The 14,834-nt window shown below is 58.2% G+C and overlaps 1 protein-coding gene across 14 annotated transcripts in view; it reads right to left on the bottom strand.

Annotated features, from left to right (window-relative positions):
* Positions 1–14,834, bottom strand: part of TNS1 (tensin 1) — a 214,409-nt gene that overhangs the window by 156,669 nt on the left and 42,906 nt on the right. For all 14 annotated transcript variants that reach the window (XM_070070213.1, XM_051848187.2, XM_051848188.2 and 11 more), the window contains exon 3: positions 7,878–7,915. Coding sequence is in view for 2 of the 14 variants with exons in the window: in XM_051848193.2 (XP_051704153.2) it covers positions 7,878–7,915 (38 nt within the window). In the remaining 12 variants the exon portion in view is untranslated. The remainder of the gene's footprint in view (positions 1–7,877; positions 7,916–14,834) is intronic.

The raw sequence follows: 14,834 nt of genomic DNA, 5'->3' as shown, positions 1-14,834 counted from the left end.
ATCATCAGCCATCAGACACAGAACACCACCATCCCCCACAAGCTCCCTCAAGCCCTCTGCAGCCAGGCTACCCACCCCCAGCTTCTGGGAACAACGGATCCACTCTTCGTCACTAGAGTTTTGCCTTTTCTAGAATTCCACAAAAAAGGAATCATCCAGGATGCACCCTTTTGGGGGCCGTGCTGCTGTCACTCAGCACAGCAGTTCTGAGATTCACTGCACTGTTGTATCACTGCGTGTCCACTCACCTGTGGCTGAACAGCCGGGTTCCTTGCAGTCCGGGGCTCCTGGGAGTGAAGCGTCTACACCTATTTGTTAAGGGCATTTTGTAGCCATGTTCCTAGTTCTCTTGAGTAAATATCTCAGAGTGGAATTCCTGGCTCACACAAGTGAATGAACGCAAGTGCACGTTGAACTTGGTCATCTCCTGAGCCGCTGGGCCCTCTGACGGCCCCGCCATCGGTGACCACTTTCAAAACTCCCCACGCGGTGACCTGATGCCCCACACCAATTAAATCAGAATCTCAGAGGAGCAGGACCAGGCATCAGTGGGGTTTTGTTAAAGCTCCCAGGTGACTGCAATGTACAGACAAGAGCCGAACCCACCGGGCTGGCTCTCAGGTGTCAAGAGGCAGGCACAGAACAGAAGCAATCCCACATTCCTTGATGATGGAGATGGAGGGGAGCAGGCAACATATACAAGCAGCGAGTCCTGACACTATCGCCCCAGCAAATCATGACAGCCTCTGTCACCCCCCTAAACACACCGCTTTTAAGAGGCAGGAGAAAGTAGGTGGAATCAAGAACAGTAAAGCAATATTACCAATTTTTTGACTTATTAATGTTTTTAAAGATTTATTAATTTATTATTATTTTTTTGACAGGCAGAGTGGACAGTGAGAGAGAGAGAGACAGGGAGAAAGGTCTTCCTTTTACCTTTGTTCACCCTCCAATGGCCGCTATGGCCGGCGCGCTGCAGCCAGCCCACCGCACTAATCCGAAGCCAGGAGCCAGGTGCTTCTCCTGGTCTCCCATGTGGGTGCAGGGCCCAAGGACTTGGGCCATTCTCCACTGCCTTCCTGGGCTACAGCAGACAGCTGGACTGGAAGAGGGGCAACTGGGACAGAATCCAGCGCCCCAACTGGGACTAGAACTTGGGGTGCCAGTGCCGCAGGTGGAGGATTAGCCTACTGAGCTGCGGCGCTGGCCAAGATTTATTAATTTATTCTTAAGGTCAGAGTTACAGAGAGAAGGAGGGAGAGAGAGAGAGAGATCTTCCATCTGCTGGTTCACTCCCTAGATGGCCGCAATGGCAAGTGCTGGGCCAGGCCAAAGTCAGGAGCTTCTTCCAGGTCTCCCATGTGGGTGGCAGGGAATCCAGGTCCTTGGTCCATCATCTGCTGCTTTCCCAGGCCACTAGCAAGGAGCTGGATCAGAACGGAGGCAGCTGGGACTTGAACTGGTGCCCATACGGGATGCTGGCACTGCAGGCGGTGGCTTTACCCACTATGCCACAGTGCTGGCCCCAACCATTCAATTTTGAGCATGGCCTTTTAGCAGGGTTACAACTCAAAAATGCCCAACCGGACAGGTCCTACTTTTACTAATAAGGACACCGGGTCTCAGAGAGGTGTAGTAACTTGCCCAAGCGAGTTATTGACATAGCCAGGGATTTAAACTCAACAGTCTGTCTGAGGCCAAGGGGCTAACACGCTTCACCAGACTCAGTACCATGACGCACCTGGGGCCGTGAACCTGGCCCTACTTGGTCACTCCGGTAGCAGGAGAGTATAAGCCTCAAGGCCCACTGTAAAGGCAGGTTGCAGGCGTGTTTACGCACCTAGCAGGAGGGGCGATGCGTAACACAACTGAAAGGTGGGGCTTCATCGTGGGATTTCCTCTCCATTCAAGCTTAAAGGATGCCACGTAAGCCTCTGTGAAAGGAAAGGAGACCAAGTCGTGGCTGCAGCTTCCTCCTCCCAACCCAGGTGGTGCCAGGACAGGGATGTGCCCGGAAAGAGGGTCAGAGAGAGCTAAAGGAGGAGGCCTGGCATCGAGAAGGAGCAGCCGGCCCGAGCGCGGCCGGGTCCCTTCCCATAACTCTTCACAGAGGAAGGCATTTTACTGGAAGGAGCTGCCGGTGTCAGCTGGGACAGTTCACCTAAAACCAGATGAGAACCAGGCACCCCTGGAGAAAAGGGGTCTCACACAGACCTGGAATAGGGCCGGCGCCGTGGCTTAGTAGGCTAAGCCTCTGCCTTCGGCTCCGGTCCCATACGGGCATCAATTCGAGTGCCGGCCGCTTCACTTCTGATCCAGCTCTCTGCTGTGGCCCGAGAAAGCAGTGGAGGATGGCCCAAGTGCTTGGGCCCCTGTACCTGCATGGGAGACCCGGAAGAAGCTCCTGGCTCCTGGCTCCTGGCTTCGGATTGGCCAAGCTCCAGCCATTGTGGCCATTTGGGGAGTGAACCAGCAGATGGAAGACCTTTCTCTCTGTCTACGCCTCTGTAACTTTATCTCAAATAAATAAATAAAATTTAAAAAAAAAAAAAAAAAGGACCTGGGATTCAGTGCTCACTGCACTGCCCATGTGTGCCACGGGGCGGGATGGAGGCCCACTCTGCAATCACAAGCTTACTTCAAATGATGCAGACATCAACGTAGGCCATCAGAGGCTGTGGGGTCACACGCAGGGGACGTGCACGCACGCACCAGGCCTGGGCAAAAGGAAAGTGGAAGGGAAATCCCGGGACCTTCCTTTTCAGCCCTCAGCAGGAGAGAATCGAGCGGGGACAGATAAGGACCCAAAGGAACAGGGGTGGGGACTCAGGGAGCCTTCAACTGGCTCCCAGGGGAGGTTCCTGGGCAAGATCTGGAGAGTGGAGTTTCCATCACCCACACTGAGGTCCTAGTGCCCGGATCTGCCCCTCCCCTCACTTCTCCTGATCTCTTCTCCCCACCCATGTACCCCAGGGTAGGACCAGAATCACGGAGGAAAGCCAAATGGCACTCAACAGTGGGATAGATAAATAAATTATGGCTTATTCCCATAATGGAATACAACATAGCAATAAAAAAAAAGTAAGGACCACTGCAACCCTCAAGACATGGACCAGCCTTCCCAGACTTGACGCTGAGAGAAGTAAGCCGGACGCAAAGGCAAATAATATGATGTGCTTTGATTTGCATGAAGGTCAAGGGTGGGAAGAAGTCATCTCTGCTGATGCAAGGAGGAGAACAGTGACCTCTGGGGGTACTCACGAGGCTGCCTCTGGGATGCTGGGAGCATTCTAGATCGTGAGGCAGCCCCCAGATGCACACACATCTATCAAGCGGTACGTGTGAGTTACTGTATGAGATGGCAGGTGAGTTATGCCCCACTTAGGAAAATGAACATCCCGGGAATTATTCTTCGGAGCACCGTCCACATCAGGAGGCAGGAGGGGGTTTGGAGGGGAACTAACAAGTGGTTGGGCTGCTGCTGCTTTCCCACTCGCCGTGCCCCCCCCACCCCCATTCATTTCTCAGCACTCTGCATCCCACTCTTTATTCCTTTATCAGCACCCCTACCATGGGCCCCGCGCTGTTCTAGGAGCCCGGGTGTCACACAGCCCCTGATGGCCCCTTCTCTGTGCCACTGACCCGTATGCAGGCCCCCCTCCCCCTCCCCCTCCCCCTCCCCCTCCCTCACACACAGCATTTTCTCTCAAGCAGATCCAAGTGACAAAGAGCTGGGTGCAGACTTTCTGGGCTCCTTTCCAATGGTCGCCTGTCGTTTCAAGAAAGGAGAAAGGTGCCTCCCCTGTGCCCACGTGTACTCATGCTCTACAGCCCAGCTCACACAGCTGGAAGGCAGCAGAGCGATGCTCAAACCCGGGCACATCTGCAGGCTCCATCACCACCCTGCCTGCCAGGCCCTGGCCTCGCAGGAGCCAGGTCCACTCCACCCTCTCTCTCAGCATCTGTGGCAGCCGGCCTTCAAAATGGCCAGCAAGATGGCTGCATCTCGTCTCCGTGGGCTCCCTTGACACTGAATAGGCACAACTGTGTAGCCAGTAGGGTGTGGCGAGACTCCCAGAGTGTATCTTAGGAGGCTAGGATAGAAACGCCCCCTGGCATTCTGATGAGTAACTCGTCCGGAGGAACCAGCCGCCATGCTGGCAGGAAACTCAAGCAGCTGAATGTCCCGGTCCACACTGCTGCCAACAGCCAGACCCTCGGGTCAGGCACATGAAATGCCAGGCACTTTGGATGAGGATCCTCCAGCCCCAGGGAGGCCTTCCAAGGACCACAGACCTTGCCAACATCTTGACTGCATCCCGTGTTTGAACCCTGGCCGGAACCAGCCAGCTCAGCCACACTCAAGGCCCTGACCCCCGAAACTGTAGGAGATACTGTGTGTCGCTGCTTTAAGCTACTGCAGCGGGATGGGAAGAGAGATTTGTACATCACATGACTACTATAAATTGTACAGCCCCCTCTCAGGGCTGGGAGCTGATGCTGAGAGAACACTCTGGAGGGTGGTATGGCCAGACATGAAGGAGCAGCTGCCCATGCAGACAGGGATGGGGAATGTCCAGCCCACAGGCCATGAAATCATTGGGTCTGACCCTGCCAAGGCAATCACAGGCAGAGTTGAAATTCAATCTATATAGCAGGCTAATTTGTAGGTTGATAACTTCGTATGGCCTGCGAATGATTTACAAAAATCCCAGTGGCCCTTGGCAGAGAAAAGGGTCCCCAGCAGAGAGACGGCCAGAGTGGGCTGAACTGGAGAAGACGACATCAGCAAGAAGACCCCGGTGTGTGGGAGAAGAACTGTGAAAGGAGACCAGGCAAAGCCCAGCCTTTGAAGTTTCTCGCACACTTCATGCATCTCAGGAAATAGAACCACTGGCTCCACTGGCCTGTACTGTCACACCCAGCAGCGGATGCATCAGCAAGACTCAGGCCTCTGCCTCGGGGTACATCCCGTATCTGGCCTCTTCCCGCTGCCTTTTCCGTGGGCACCGTGAGCTAAGACACCAGCCTGTCTCTCACAGCCTCTCGGGCCCAGGTCCTGCTCCCAGTCTCGTGCCTGCTGAATGACAGAGTAGAAATCACAGCTTGTGTCCAATGCTCAAAACTTCCCAGTGCTGGGGCCGGCACTGTGGAGCAGCAGGTTAAGCCACAGCCTGCGACACTGGCATCCCATGTGAGTGCTGGTTCACATCCCGGCTGCTCCACTTCCGATCCAGCTCCCTGCTAATGTACCTGGGAAAGCGGTAGAAGATGGCCCAAGTGCTTGGACCCTCGCACACGTGTGGGAGACCCAGAAGAAGCTCCTGGCTTCTGCCTGGCCCAAGCCCAACCATTGCAGCCATTTGGGCAGTAAACCAACAGATGGAAGATATGTCTCTCTCTCTCTCTCTCTCTCTCTCTCTCTGTCTTTCAAATTAATAAATTAATCTTTAAAAAAGAAAAACTTTCCAGAACTTTCCAGTGCTAACCACTCTCCAGCTCCAGTCTTCTTTCAAGCATGACAAGTTCATCCCACCCCAGGGCCTTTGCACATCCCATCACTCACATCACCATGTGACAGCCCTTGGGTCCCACCACACTTCCCCAGGCAGTGTTCCGGGCTACCCTAGCCGGGTGCTCTCCAACACGTTGCTCCAGCTCATTTCTTGCAGAACCGTCTGCCTGTTCATTGTCTCTCTCCCCTGTTAGCATGTGAGTCCCATGAGGCCAAAGGCCTTCTCTGTCTTATTCCCTTAGAACAGTGGCTGGCACATTGGAACGGCTCAAAGAACACTTGTCTGATGAATAAACGGAGATGTGGACGAGATGACCTCCGAGTTGAACTGGTTATAAACTCCGAGTACAGGGCCCTGCTGTGTGCCCTGGGGCTCCTGCTGCTGTTCCCGGCAGGCGGAAAGGGCAGGGCTGTGGTAAGAGCTGTGGCTGCAAGGAGAGACTTGCCGCTGGGTGGAGTGCACGCCACCACCGGTGGGTCACGTTTCCTACAGAGGAAAACTCTATACACAGCCCCTTCTGTCTACCTAGCCACTGCCCAGCCAGCGCACCCTCCCCGCCTCCGGGGGGCTCTGTGGCTGGGCAGAGCAGGGACTGCTCAGCCTGCTGTATTCAGAGTCGCAGCACAGGTGAGTGGGACCTCCCACCGGCCCACCCTCCTGTCACCACCACAATCTTCCGTCACATCCCTCTGAGCCACTCATTCCCCCTGCTCACACTCTTTGCTGCCAGTAAGTTTGAGAGACGGAATGCCAAAAGGAGGAGGGGCAGGTGAAGATGGAGAAATGTCTACCAACAGGCAATGAGGAGTCATGAGACGTGCAAAGGCCCAGGGGCAGCGAGTAGGTGAGGAACTCTACTGTGAGTTCCTGGGGACCTCCGGAGCCTCTGTCTCCCCCTTTTGGCCCCTGTCTTACCCTCTCATGGAACTAAAAGAATAAAATCTGACCATGCATGTGAAATGGCCTGCAGCACCAATGTTCCCCTGTTACTAAAGAGACTCTGGCCCAGGGAGGCAGAGGAACAAGAAAATGGGAAGGCTCTGGGGCTGGAGGTGGGAACTGTGCTCTGAATGAAGCAAGCGGGGAGGGAGGAGCAGAAACTGGCTCCCCATCAGAAGGAAAGGCTTGGACAAGACAAGAAAAGAGCCAAAAACTCCCCCACAGATGCACCTGCTGCAGGCCGGGCCCCCTGCACCTCTGCTAGGCGAGCAGTTACCAGTGGGGAGACGCCCTTCCAGCCAGGTGTGTGTGTGTGACTTAAGCAAGATCCTGCCCAGACCTGCCCGCTCCATCAGCACCCATTCTCCAAAGCAGTGCTGGCCCGTGGAGCCACCAGCTGATAGCTCAGTGGGTTCCTGAGCACCTACTGTGTGCCAGGCACTGCACTGGGCACATCATCCCCGTATCTCACTGAATCCTCCTATCAGCCTCATGAGGCAGGCTTCTCCTCTCCATAACCAGGAGGACGAGACAGGGTACATGCATTCCCAAGGCCACCCATCAGCAGGCAAGCAGCAGAGCGCAAGGTGCACGGGGTACAGGGCCCTGGCTGCTCCGCGCTTCTTGCTGAAGCAGTCTCCCTCCCCCTCCTCCCATTCACTGGCCTCCTTCCTCAACGTTCAAGGCTGAAAGGCAAAAGCAGGGTGCAGAGGCAGTGGTGGGAGACGGTGGCGCACACACAGGGCAAGGTCCGCGGGCAGAGCGGAGTCCATGTCTCCACACAAAATTTCCTTCCCAAACTCAGCACCCTCCAGGGTCTCCCCGCCCTTCCCCAGACTCCAAGAGGTTGACTGGTTCCCCTGCGTCCAGGCCCCAGCCATGACTCCAGGCTGCTTGCCCCAGTTTCCTCTCTTCCTCCAAGAGCAGCCAGAAAGTGCAGACGGGGAAACTGAGGCTCAGGGAGGGGCGGGGCGATGCTGTGGGATGTGACGTGGTTCAGAGGGTTCCAGATACTGAGCCCATCTCGTCCCCACAGCCCACCCCCAGCGGCCTTGCTCCAGCTCTGGGGGCCCTGAGGTTTTACTAGGGGCGCCCCATGGTGTCAGCTAGGGCTGTGCCGCCGCTGTGAGGTAACTGAAATACACCCCACCTCACACACACACACACCCTCTAGAGAACTGGAGGCGACACGCAAAAGACCCCTCCCTGGAGCCCGATCCCGCCAGCCGCCTCCGCCGCCCACCCCCACCCGCCCCCCGCCCCAGCCTTCACCTTGACCCGCGCCCACTCCCAGGCCCCGGCGCTTTGCATAAACAAAGAGAGGAGGAGGAGGGACAACCCGGGCGCCGCCCCCACCCCGCCGGCGCCCCGCGCCAGCCGCCGGACCCCGCGCCTGCCCGCCCGCCGGCCCGCCGCCCCTACCTTGGCCTGGCATTTCCGATGACAGGAGAAGCTGCAGACTGCAGGAGGGCGAGACACAGAAAGAAAGTTTTAGCCGCGAGCTATGAAATGGAAACTCCGGCGAAATCTCCTCCCACCGCGCCCGCAACCCGCGCTCGGAGGGAAGGAGGGACGCGGAGGGAGGGGCGGGGAGCGGCCGACTGGGCCTGAGAGCCTGCGGGCCTGCGGGCGGCGAGGCGCCCGGCCCCCCAAGCCAGAGCCCCTGCGGGCGCGAGAAAGCGGGAGGGGCAGGGGACAAGAGGGCGCTGGCTCCTTGGTTGGACCCCTGCCAGGGGCAGAAGTAGCCGGGACCCAGGCCCCATGCCAGCCCCGCCCAAGAATCAGGGGCCTCTCCCCTTACACACCAGGCAGGCAGACACCCGCGAACCCGGTCAGACACACAGACCCAATCAGGGTGCAGGAGAGGGCCCATGCACGAGCTTGCACTCACACACACACACACACACACACTCCCGTGCACACTGGCCTGGAGCCACTCCCACCCATGCATGCTTTGCAGAGCCTCACGCACACGGCTGGGCTGGGGACACCTACCCTCACCGTTCAGCCCAGCTCAGATCTGCACACAAACTTCATGTGCCTGAGTCGAAACACGTGCACACACACACATGCACACAGAATCACGCATGCACACATACACACACACACAGAGAGACTCGCTCCCTCCTCCCACTACTAGAAGCTGGAATCAAATTTCCTATCAGGTTCCCAAAGCCTGGAATGTCCCTGGCCCTGCCGCCCCACCCCCCAGGGGGCCCAGGACTCCACGGAGGAATCTGTCCCACCGGTGGGGTCCGGGGGCTCTTCCTGAGGGGGTTTCTGCACTACCTTGAGTCTTGCTAGCCATTCAGGACCTTCTGGCTGACCCTCCAGTGCAGGGTTAGAGACGTGGACTGGGGAAGGCAGTGCAGCCAGGCTCTCTCTCCCCAAGTTCTTAGCAGCCACAGCCCAGGGCCATGGCCAGCTGCTCCCTTCTCTCTTCTCTGTGTACCCCGCCCACCCCAGCCTGAGCCTGCACATCCCACGGAGGGGCGGGGGGGAGGCTGAGACACAAACCAAGCACAGAGTAGCCGGGGAGGCTCCAGGGTGACCCACACCCAGGCCCTTGGTTTGCCTGGGGCTCAGCAGGTCAGGAGGGGGAGGGGAGGGGCTGGAAGGCAAACTGGGTGAAGTCTAGGACTTGACCTGGGGCAGTGACCTCTGATCTCGGCCTGGGACCTTCTTCCTTCAGGACTCAGAGTCCCGTGGTTCAGCTGGTGCTGAGCAAGGCTCTCCTGACCCCAGCAGCCGCCCAGCCCAGCCCTGGGCCTTCTCCAGCCCTGGCCACACCAGGACACACCCAGGTCTTAGCTGTCCGTCCAGCCCTCCTGCCTCCCTCTCCCCTTCCAGCAGGTGCTCCTGCCCTGGCCCCAGCGGCCTCCCCGGCCATGGAATGTGCATGTGGCCTGAGCTTGGAAGGCCTCCCTGGGCCACTGCCTCCAACTTGAGGAGCCTTCCCTTGCGGAAGATAGCTTGTTCTCTCTCTCTCTCCCCCCGACTCCTCTCAGTGCCTGATACACAGCAGAGGTTTAATAAACATTTGCCAACTTGAACTTGACTGCAGATCTCCCCTGGAGTTTATCTGTGCCCCATTTATTATCCCCACCCTACTCTCAGCCTTAACCCCCCCAACCCCACCATCACACACATATTCAAAGGCATCCCTAAATGTCCATGCTGGGCCTTCCCTCCCCATCTGGACACCAGGGGCACAGGGGCAGCCATGACTCCATCTTCTCCCAGCACACTCCACGCCCTGGCAGGACCCAGGAGGCAACAAGCACTTTCCTACCCCAGGTCCTTTGCACTTGCTGCTTCTACTGCCTGGAACACTCCATTGTCCCCCAGGTGGAATTCCTCTTATCCTTCTGGAATTCACTGAAAGCAACTACTTAAAGAGGCTGTCCCTGACCCACCCAAATTACACCAGGTCCCCCTCCCTCTTATTTCCATGCTGGCGCAGTTCACTTCCTGTGAACACCATGTCACATGGGAGGGCACAGGCCTGTCTCAGCCTCTCCGTATCCCAGCAGCGACGGCTAGATCAGCTTCAGGCTCATGGACCAATACAGCATCTTTGAGCAAATTAGCGGGTAGTGTACCTTCTGGACAGATCAGCCCCATGCACACACAGCAGGGCCAGCGAGGTATCTTTGGGGGAATGGCCAGAGGGTGCCCTATGTCCAGGCACAGCAGCCCTGGGCCCAAGGAAGCCAAACACTGGCTGATGGCAGTTCTCTGGCGGGGTGGCTCCCTTGGCGGAGAGCATGGCCTGCATGACCCCACAGGGCACAGCCCTGCACGTCGCCCCGTGGGCAGACACTTGCAGATGCCCTCAAGGGCAGGGCGGGTGCAACGATCACTGGGCAAGCGTGCTGCAGCGTGCGGAGGGTTCCCTGCATGCCGGAATGCAGAGTGCGTGTCCTGGCAGCCGTACAGCTAGAGGCAGGGGAAGAGCCCCCCACCCCACCCCCAGCCTGAGAGCCAAAAGCTGGGCGGCACACCAAACACAAGTGGAGGGACAGCTGTGGCCAGTTTCACACCTCAGGAGCACCTGCCCCCAGGAGGCCCTCCAGCTGAGGCCTCGCCAGGAGCCCCCTTGTCACTGGAAGTCACCTGTCTCAGGTCTTCTTCCGTCCATGGGACAGTGCTTCCTGTCTAGTGGAGCTCCTGCTATGGTTTGAATACGACTTGGCCCCTGAATTCAGGCAGGAGCTTAAACCCCAAGGTCATAAACAAATGGTACTAAGAAGCGAGAGGGCAACCCTCAGTCAGGGTTTAGAGGAGGGGCCTTTGAAGAAGTAGCTATGTTGGACTTGGTCATTAGGCCACGTGGAGCCACCAGGATGGCGTCCCCAGGGCTTCAGACACCCAGAGAGAAACCTGCACGCTCCCTGTCCTCTGTGTTCTGTTCTTCCCCCCACCCACCCACTCCCAGCTGCTCAACAGCAGAAATGAAGATTCTCAAGTTCAATGCCACAGCCTCCCACCCTGTCCCATCCTGTCCCTCCCCTTAACATGGGGGGACAGGACAGACAGACGGGGCTCAGTAAATGCAGAATAAGCTTCAACTTGGAAGGATTCTCCCACATCTCAGCACCCAAGACTGAGGGTCACGGGACAGACGCAGGTAAGGAGGGGTGAGGCCCGCTCTTCCGCTCCAGCCCCTGCTGTGATGCCGACCCCAGCAGTGATCAGGCCTGGTACAGGCAGGGGTGCGAGGGGAAGGGAGTTGATTGAGCCTCCATTCGTGCACCATGGGTTTGGCCATTTACCTCCCCACTCACCCCCTGGCTGCGTGTGGCCTGGCTTGCAGTTCTGAGAGAGCTCATGCACTCGCTGTGTGATCTGGGCCAGCTGCTTAACTCCTCCAAGCCTCCATTTCCTCACCTGTATAATGGGGTGGTAATGGGTCTCGCAGGGGTGTCAGGAGAAGTAAGTGTTTTGTTACTTGGCTCTTTTTAAGGATTGGCTGCTATCAGCAGGATCCCCATTGCCTTCGTTGTTAAGGTGTCTCCTGGGCAGGAGAGCTGGGTACGAGTCCCGACCGCTGTCACACAGCTGTGTGGCCTGAAGCTAGCCACCGCCCATCTCTCTGGGGTCCTGGCCCCTGCTCTGAGAGCTGAGCTGGGCCCGCACCATTGCCTTCATTCACACCCTCTTTTCCTCGTGGAAGGGCACTGGACAGAGACGCTCTCTCCAGATGGCTCCGGTGCTGGGGTACCCACCAACTCATCTGCCCTCCTCACCCCTTGCATCTGCGACCCCTGGAATACCAGGCCTCTAGGTCCTCCTGCAGCCGAGAGAGCCCGGGCACGACCCCAGCCGGCCCGCTGCCGGGCTTTGCCTACCCACGTCCTGTCCGAACCCCAAGACCCAGGACAATGGTGTGAGTTTGAGGCGGGGCTTCAGCAGGGGCTCGGGGGGGGGGGGGGGGGCTCCACCCTCGCGGATGGATGAGGGAGTGCCCCAGGTGCACACTCAGAGTCCCTCTCCATCAGGGACCACGGCAGCAAGGGGCCACCGCGGGAGCAGGGACCGGGGTTCCAACAGCCCCCAGATCTGCTGGCACCCGGCCCTTGGACCTCCAGCCTCTGGAGCCGTGAGCAGGAAGATCCTGTTGTCTGTAAACTGCCCAGCTTTGCTATTTTTCTTACAGCAGCACCTACAGACCAAGACACTGCTGCCCATCAGAGTCGCCGCCCACCTCTTCCTGCCTCCCCCCTCCCCGAGACGGGGCGGGGACGCTGGGCTCTAACCTGAGTGCGCCAGATGCTGCCGGGGCAGAGCCCAGCCTGTGGTTGGCAGCCCGGCCTGGGCGTCATTTCTCCCTGGGCTGGGCAGCCCCAGCCTCCCTGCCATTGACATCTCTCAGACCCTGAGTCCTCCTGATTGACACATCTCAGAATTAGCTGAGCGGGTGGGGGCCTCCCAGCTCCCAGGGAACCTGCCTGCGGGGGCCTGTCTCCACCACAGTGCCCCCCCCCCCAGTGAGGAGGGGCCTTAGTTTACCTGCCAAGGGGCCAGCACTGCACTGCAAGCCCAGTCCTTGGCCCTGGCTCCCGCCTCTGCTGGGCTGCCGGTGCTCTGGCCTGGGGTGGCTTCCTGCCTCTCGGGAACACAGGAAGCCGACATTGTTGGGATCTAAATGGCCTTTTCCTCCTGGACTTGGGTCGGAAAATGAGCACATAGCCTCAGCGTGCACCTGACCCCAGTGATAACCACTGGCACGCCTGGCCTGGCCAGGGAAGAAGTGACAGCCCCAGCTGCCCATCTGCTCCCTGGGCCCCTCAACGCTCGCCCTGCCCTGCTCATCACCGTGGCCAGGCTGAAGCCTGGAGCCAGGAGTTTCACCTGATCTCCCACATGGGTGCAGGGGCCCAAGCACTTGAGCCATCTATTGCTTTCCCAGGCACTAGCAGGAAGCAGGATCAGAAGTGGAGCAGCCAGAACTCAAACTTGCACGCATATGGGATGCTGGCATCACAGGCAGAGGCTCAACTTTCTACACCAAAACGTCGCCCCTATATTTGTCTCATTTAAAGGTGAGAAAATTTAGGCTTAGGTGAAGCAGGGGCCAGCGCTGTGGTATAGTGGGTAAAGTTGCTCCTTGTAATGTCGACATCCCACGAGGGTGCCGCTTCATGTCCCAGGTGCTGCTCCACTTCTGATCCAGCTCCCTGCTAATGCACCTGGGAAAGCAGTGGAGGATGGCCCAGGTATTTGGGCCTCTGCCAAGCACGAAAGCTCCTGGCTCCTGGCTCCAGCCTGGCTCAGCTGAACCAGTGGATGGAAGATCTCTCTGCCTCTCCCTCTCTTTCTGCAGCTCTGCCTTTCAAAAGAACAAATCAAATCTTTAAACACACACACACACACAGGAGAGGTGAACAATCCACCCAAGTTCTCGCTAGCTAGCAGCAGAGCTGGGGCGTGAGCCCAGGCCACCTCAGCCAGGTGCAAGACCACCCTGACATTAACTCCAAAACCCAGGCTTATTCCCGTGCAAGTGGGCGTGAGTTGCAGACCCGTGGCCCCTGAGCCTTCCCTTGGATTTTACCTCTGTCCTGCCCTCTGGGGCCCCTAGAACACCCCCAAGAATCTTCCTGCTCCTTCAGGTATGGCTCAGAGTGCCTGATCATCATCAGAGCGCCCCAGAGGGTCTCACGCTGGCCACACAGTCAGACAGTGTCAAGCCAGGGCCAGGAACCCAGAGTCTTCCATCCTACGCACTGCCTCCGATGGCCCGAGGAGGAACTTAGACAACAGGGCAGAAGCTGGGGTCCCCGGGAGGTGATGGGGGAAAGAGGTCCCTGGAACAAGTCTCCCCCAAATCCATGCAGTGAGGGCTTCTGGGAAGGCTCGTCCCGTTGCAGACTGCATTGTCTTCCCAGAGGCATCCTGCCCTACAGAAACCGCAAGTGACCGCTCCCCCCATTGTAGGAGGGCCAGAGGCAATGGATGAGGAAGTGGCCCAAGTCTGGACCTCAGGCCAGGCCCAGACAGCAGCCCAGGGCTCCTGAGCTGGCATTCTGGATTCTTCTCTGGGATTTCATCCTACTGGGAGGCCACGGCCCTTGGGCAAAGCTCAGAGTCCACCAGGCCTCCCTCTAGGGCCCCAAGTGCTCATGGGACTCCCCTAGAATACTGCTCTGGGGACCTGTGGGCCTGAGGAGCTCCTACACATCCCTCAAGACCCAGTCTGCACACGCCCTCCTTGCTAACATTAACAAGGAAATCTCTGCAGAGTCAGACAGCCTTTCGCAAACCCTTCTGTGTCAGCCTTGCCACCGTGCCCCATGATTGACTGACTGTATGTCTGTCCAGGTCTGGGGCTGGCTCTGGGTACCAGGACTTGGCACAGCATCCGGTGCAGACAACAGCTCGGCTCACAAGTGCCAGCTGGGTGCACAGGTGCATGGAAGAGGTGAAGTGGCAGCCCCCACCGGCAGAGGGGCCCCAGGCTTCACAGCCACCAGGTCCTCCCACTGCCTGCACGTCGGGAGCACTTGTGCCCACCCCCACCTACCAACAGGGAAACCGAGACCCAAGCTGTGAGTGACCGCCCAGGGTCACACAAAATAGGAGTGGCCAGAAAGAGAGCCCGGGCCACTGACCAAGGACTGGTGCCCCTTCTCCTTCGGCTGTCACACCCATCTCTGAACTTCAAGGGGAGCCCTGGTCCCTAACATCAGCCCCCACTTACAGTCACATGCGGAGCCTCAGCCTGACGGGGGCCTCATGTTAACCCGTCCCACCTGACAGGCAGCAGGCTGGGAGGAGCCAACGACTCACCAGGGCCTGCCGGAAGCCCTCACCTGCACTCCTGCTGCACCTGCACATAGCGTGCCACCTTAGCTCCAGGTCCGCCTCGTTTCCTCT

The sequence above is a fragment of the Oryctolagus cuniculus genome, chromosome 3 (genome assembly GCF_964237555.1).
Source record: "Oryctolagus cuniculus chromosome 3, mOryCun1.1, whole genome shotgun sequence".
In the NCBI taxonomy this organism is placed as follows: Eukaryota; Metazoa; Chordata; class Mammalia; order Lagomorpha; family Leporidae; genus Oryctolagus; species Oryctolagus cuniculus.
The sequence above is the reverse complement of the archived record's forward strand: the minus strand, read 5'-3'. Positions and strand labels throughout refer to the sequence as shown.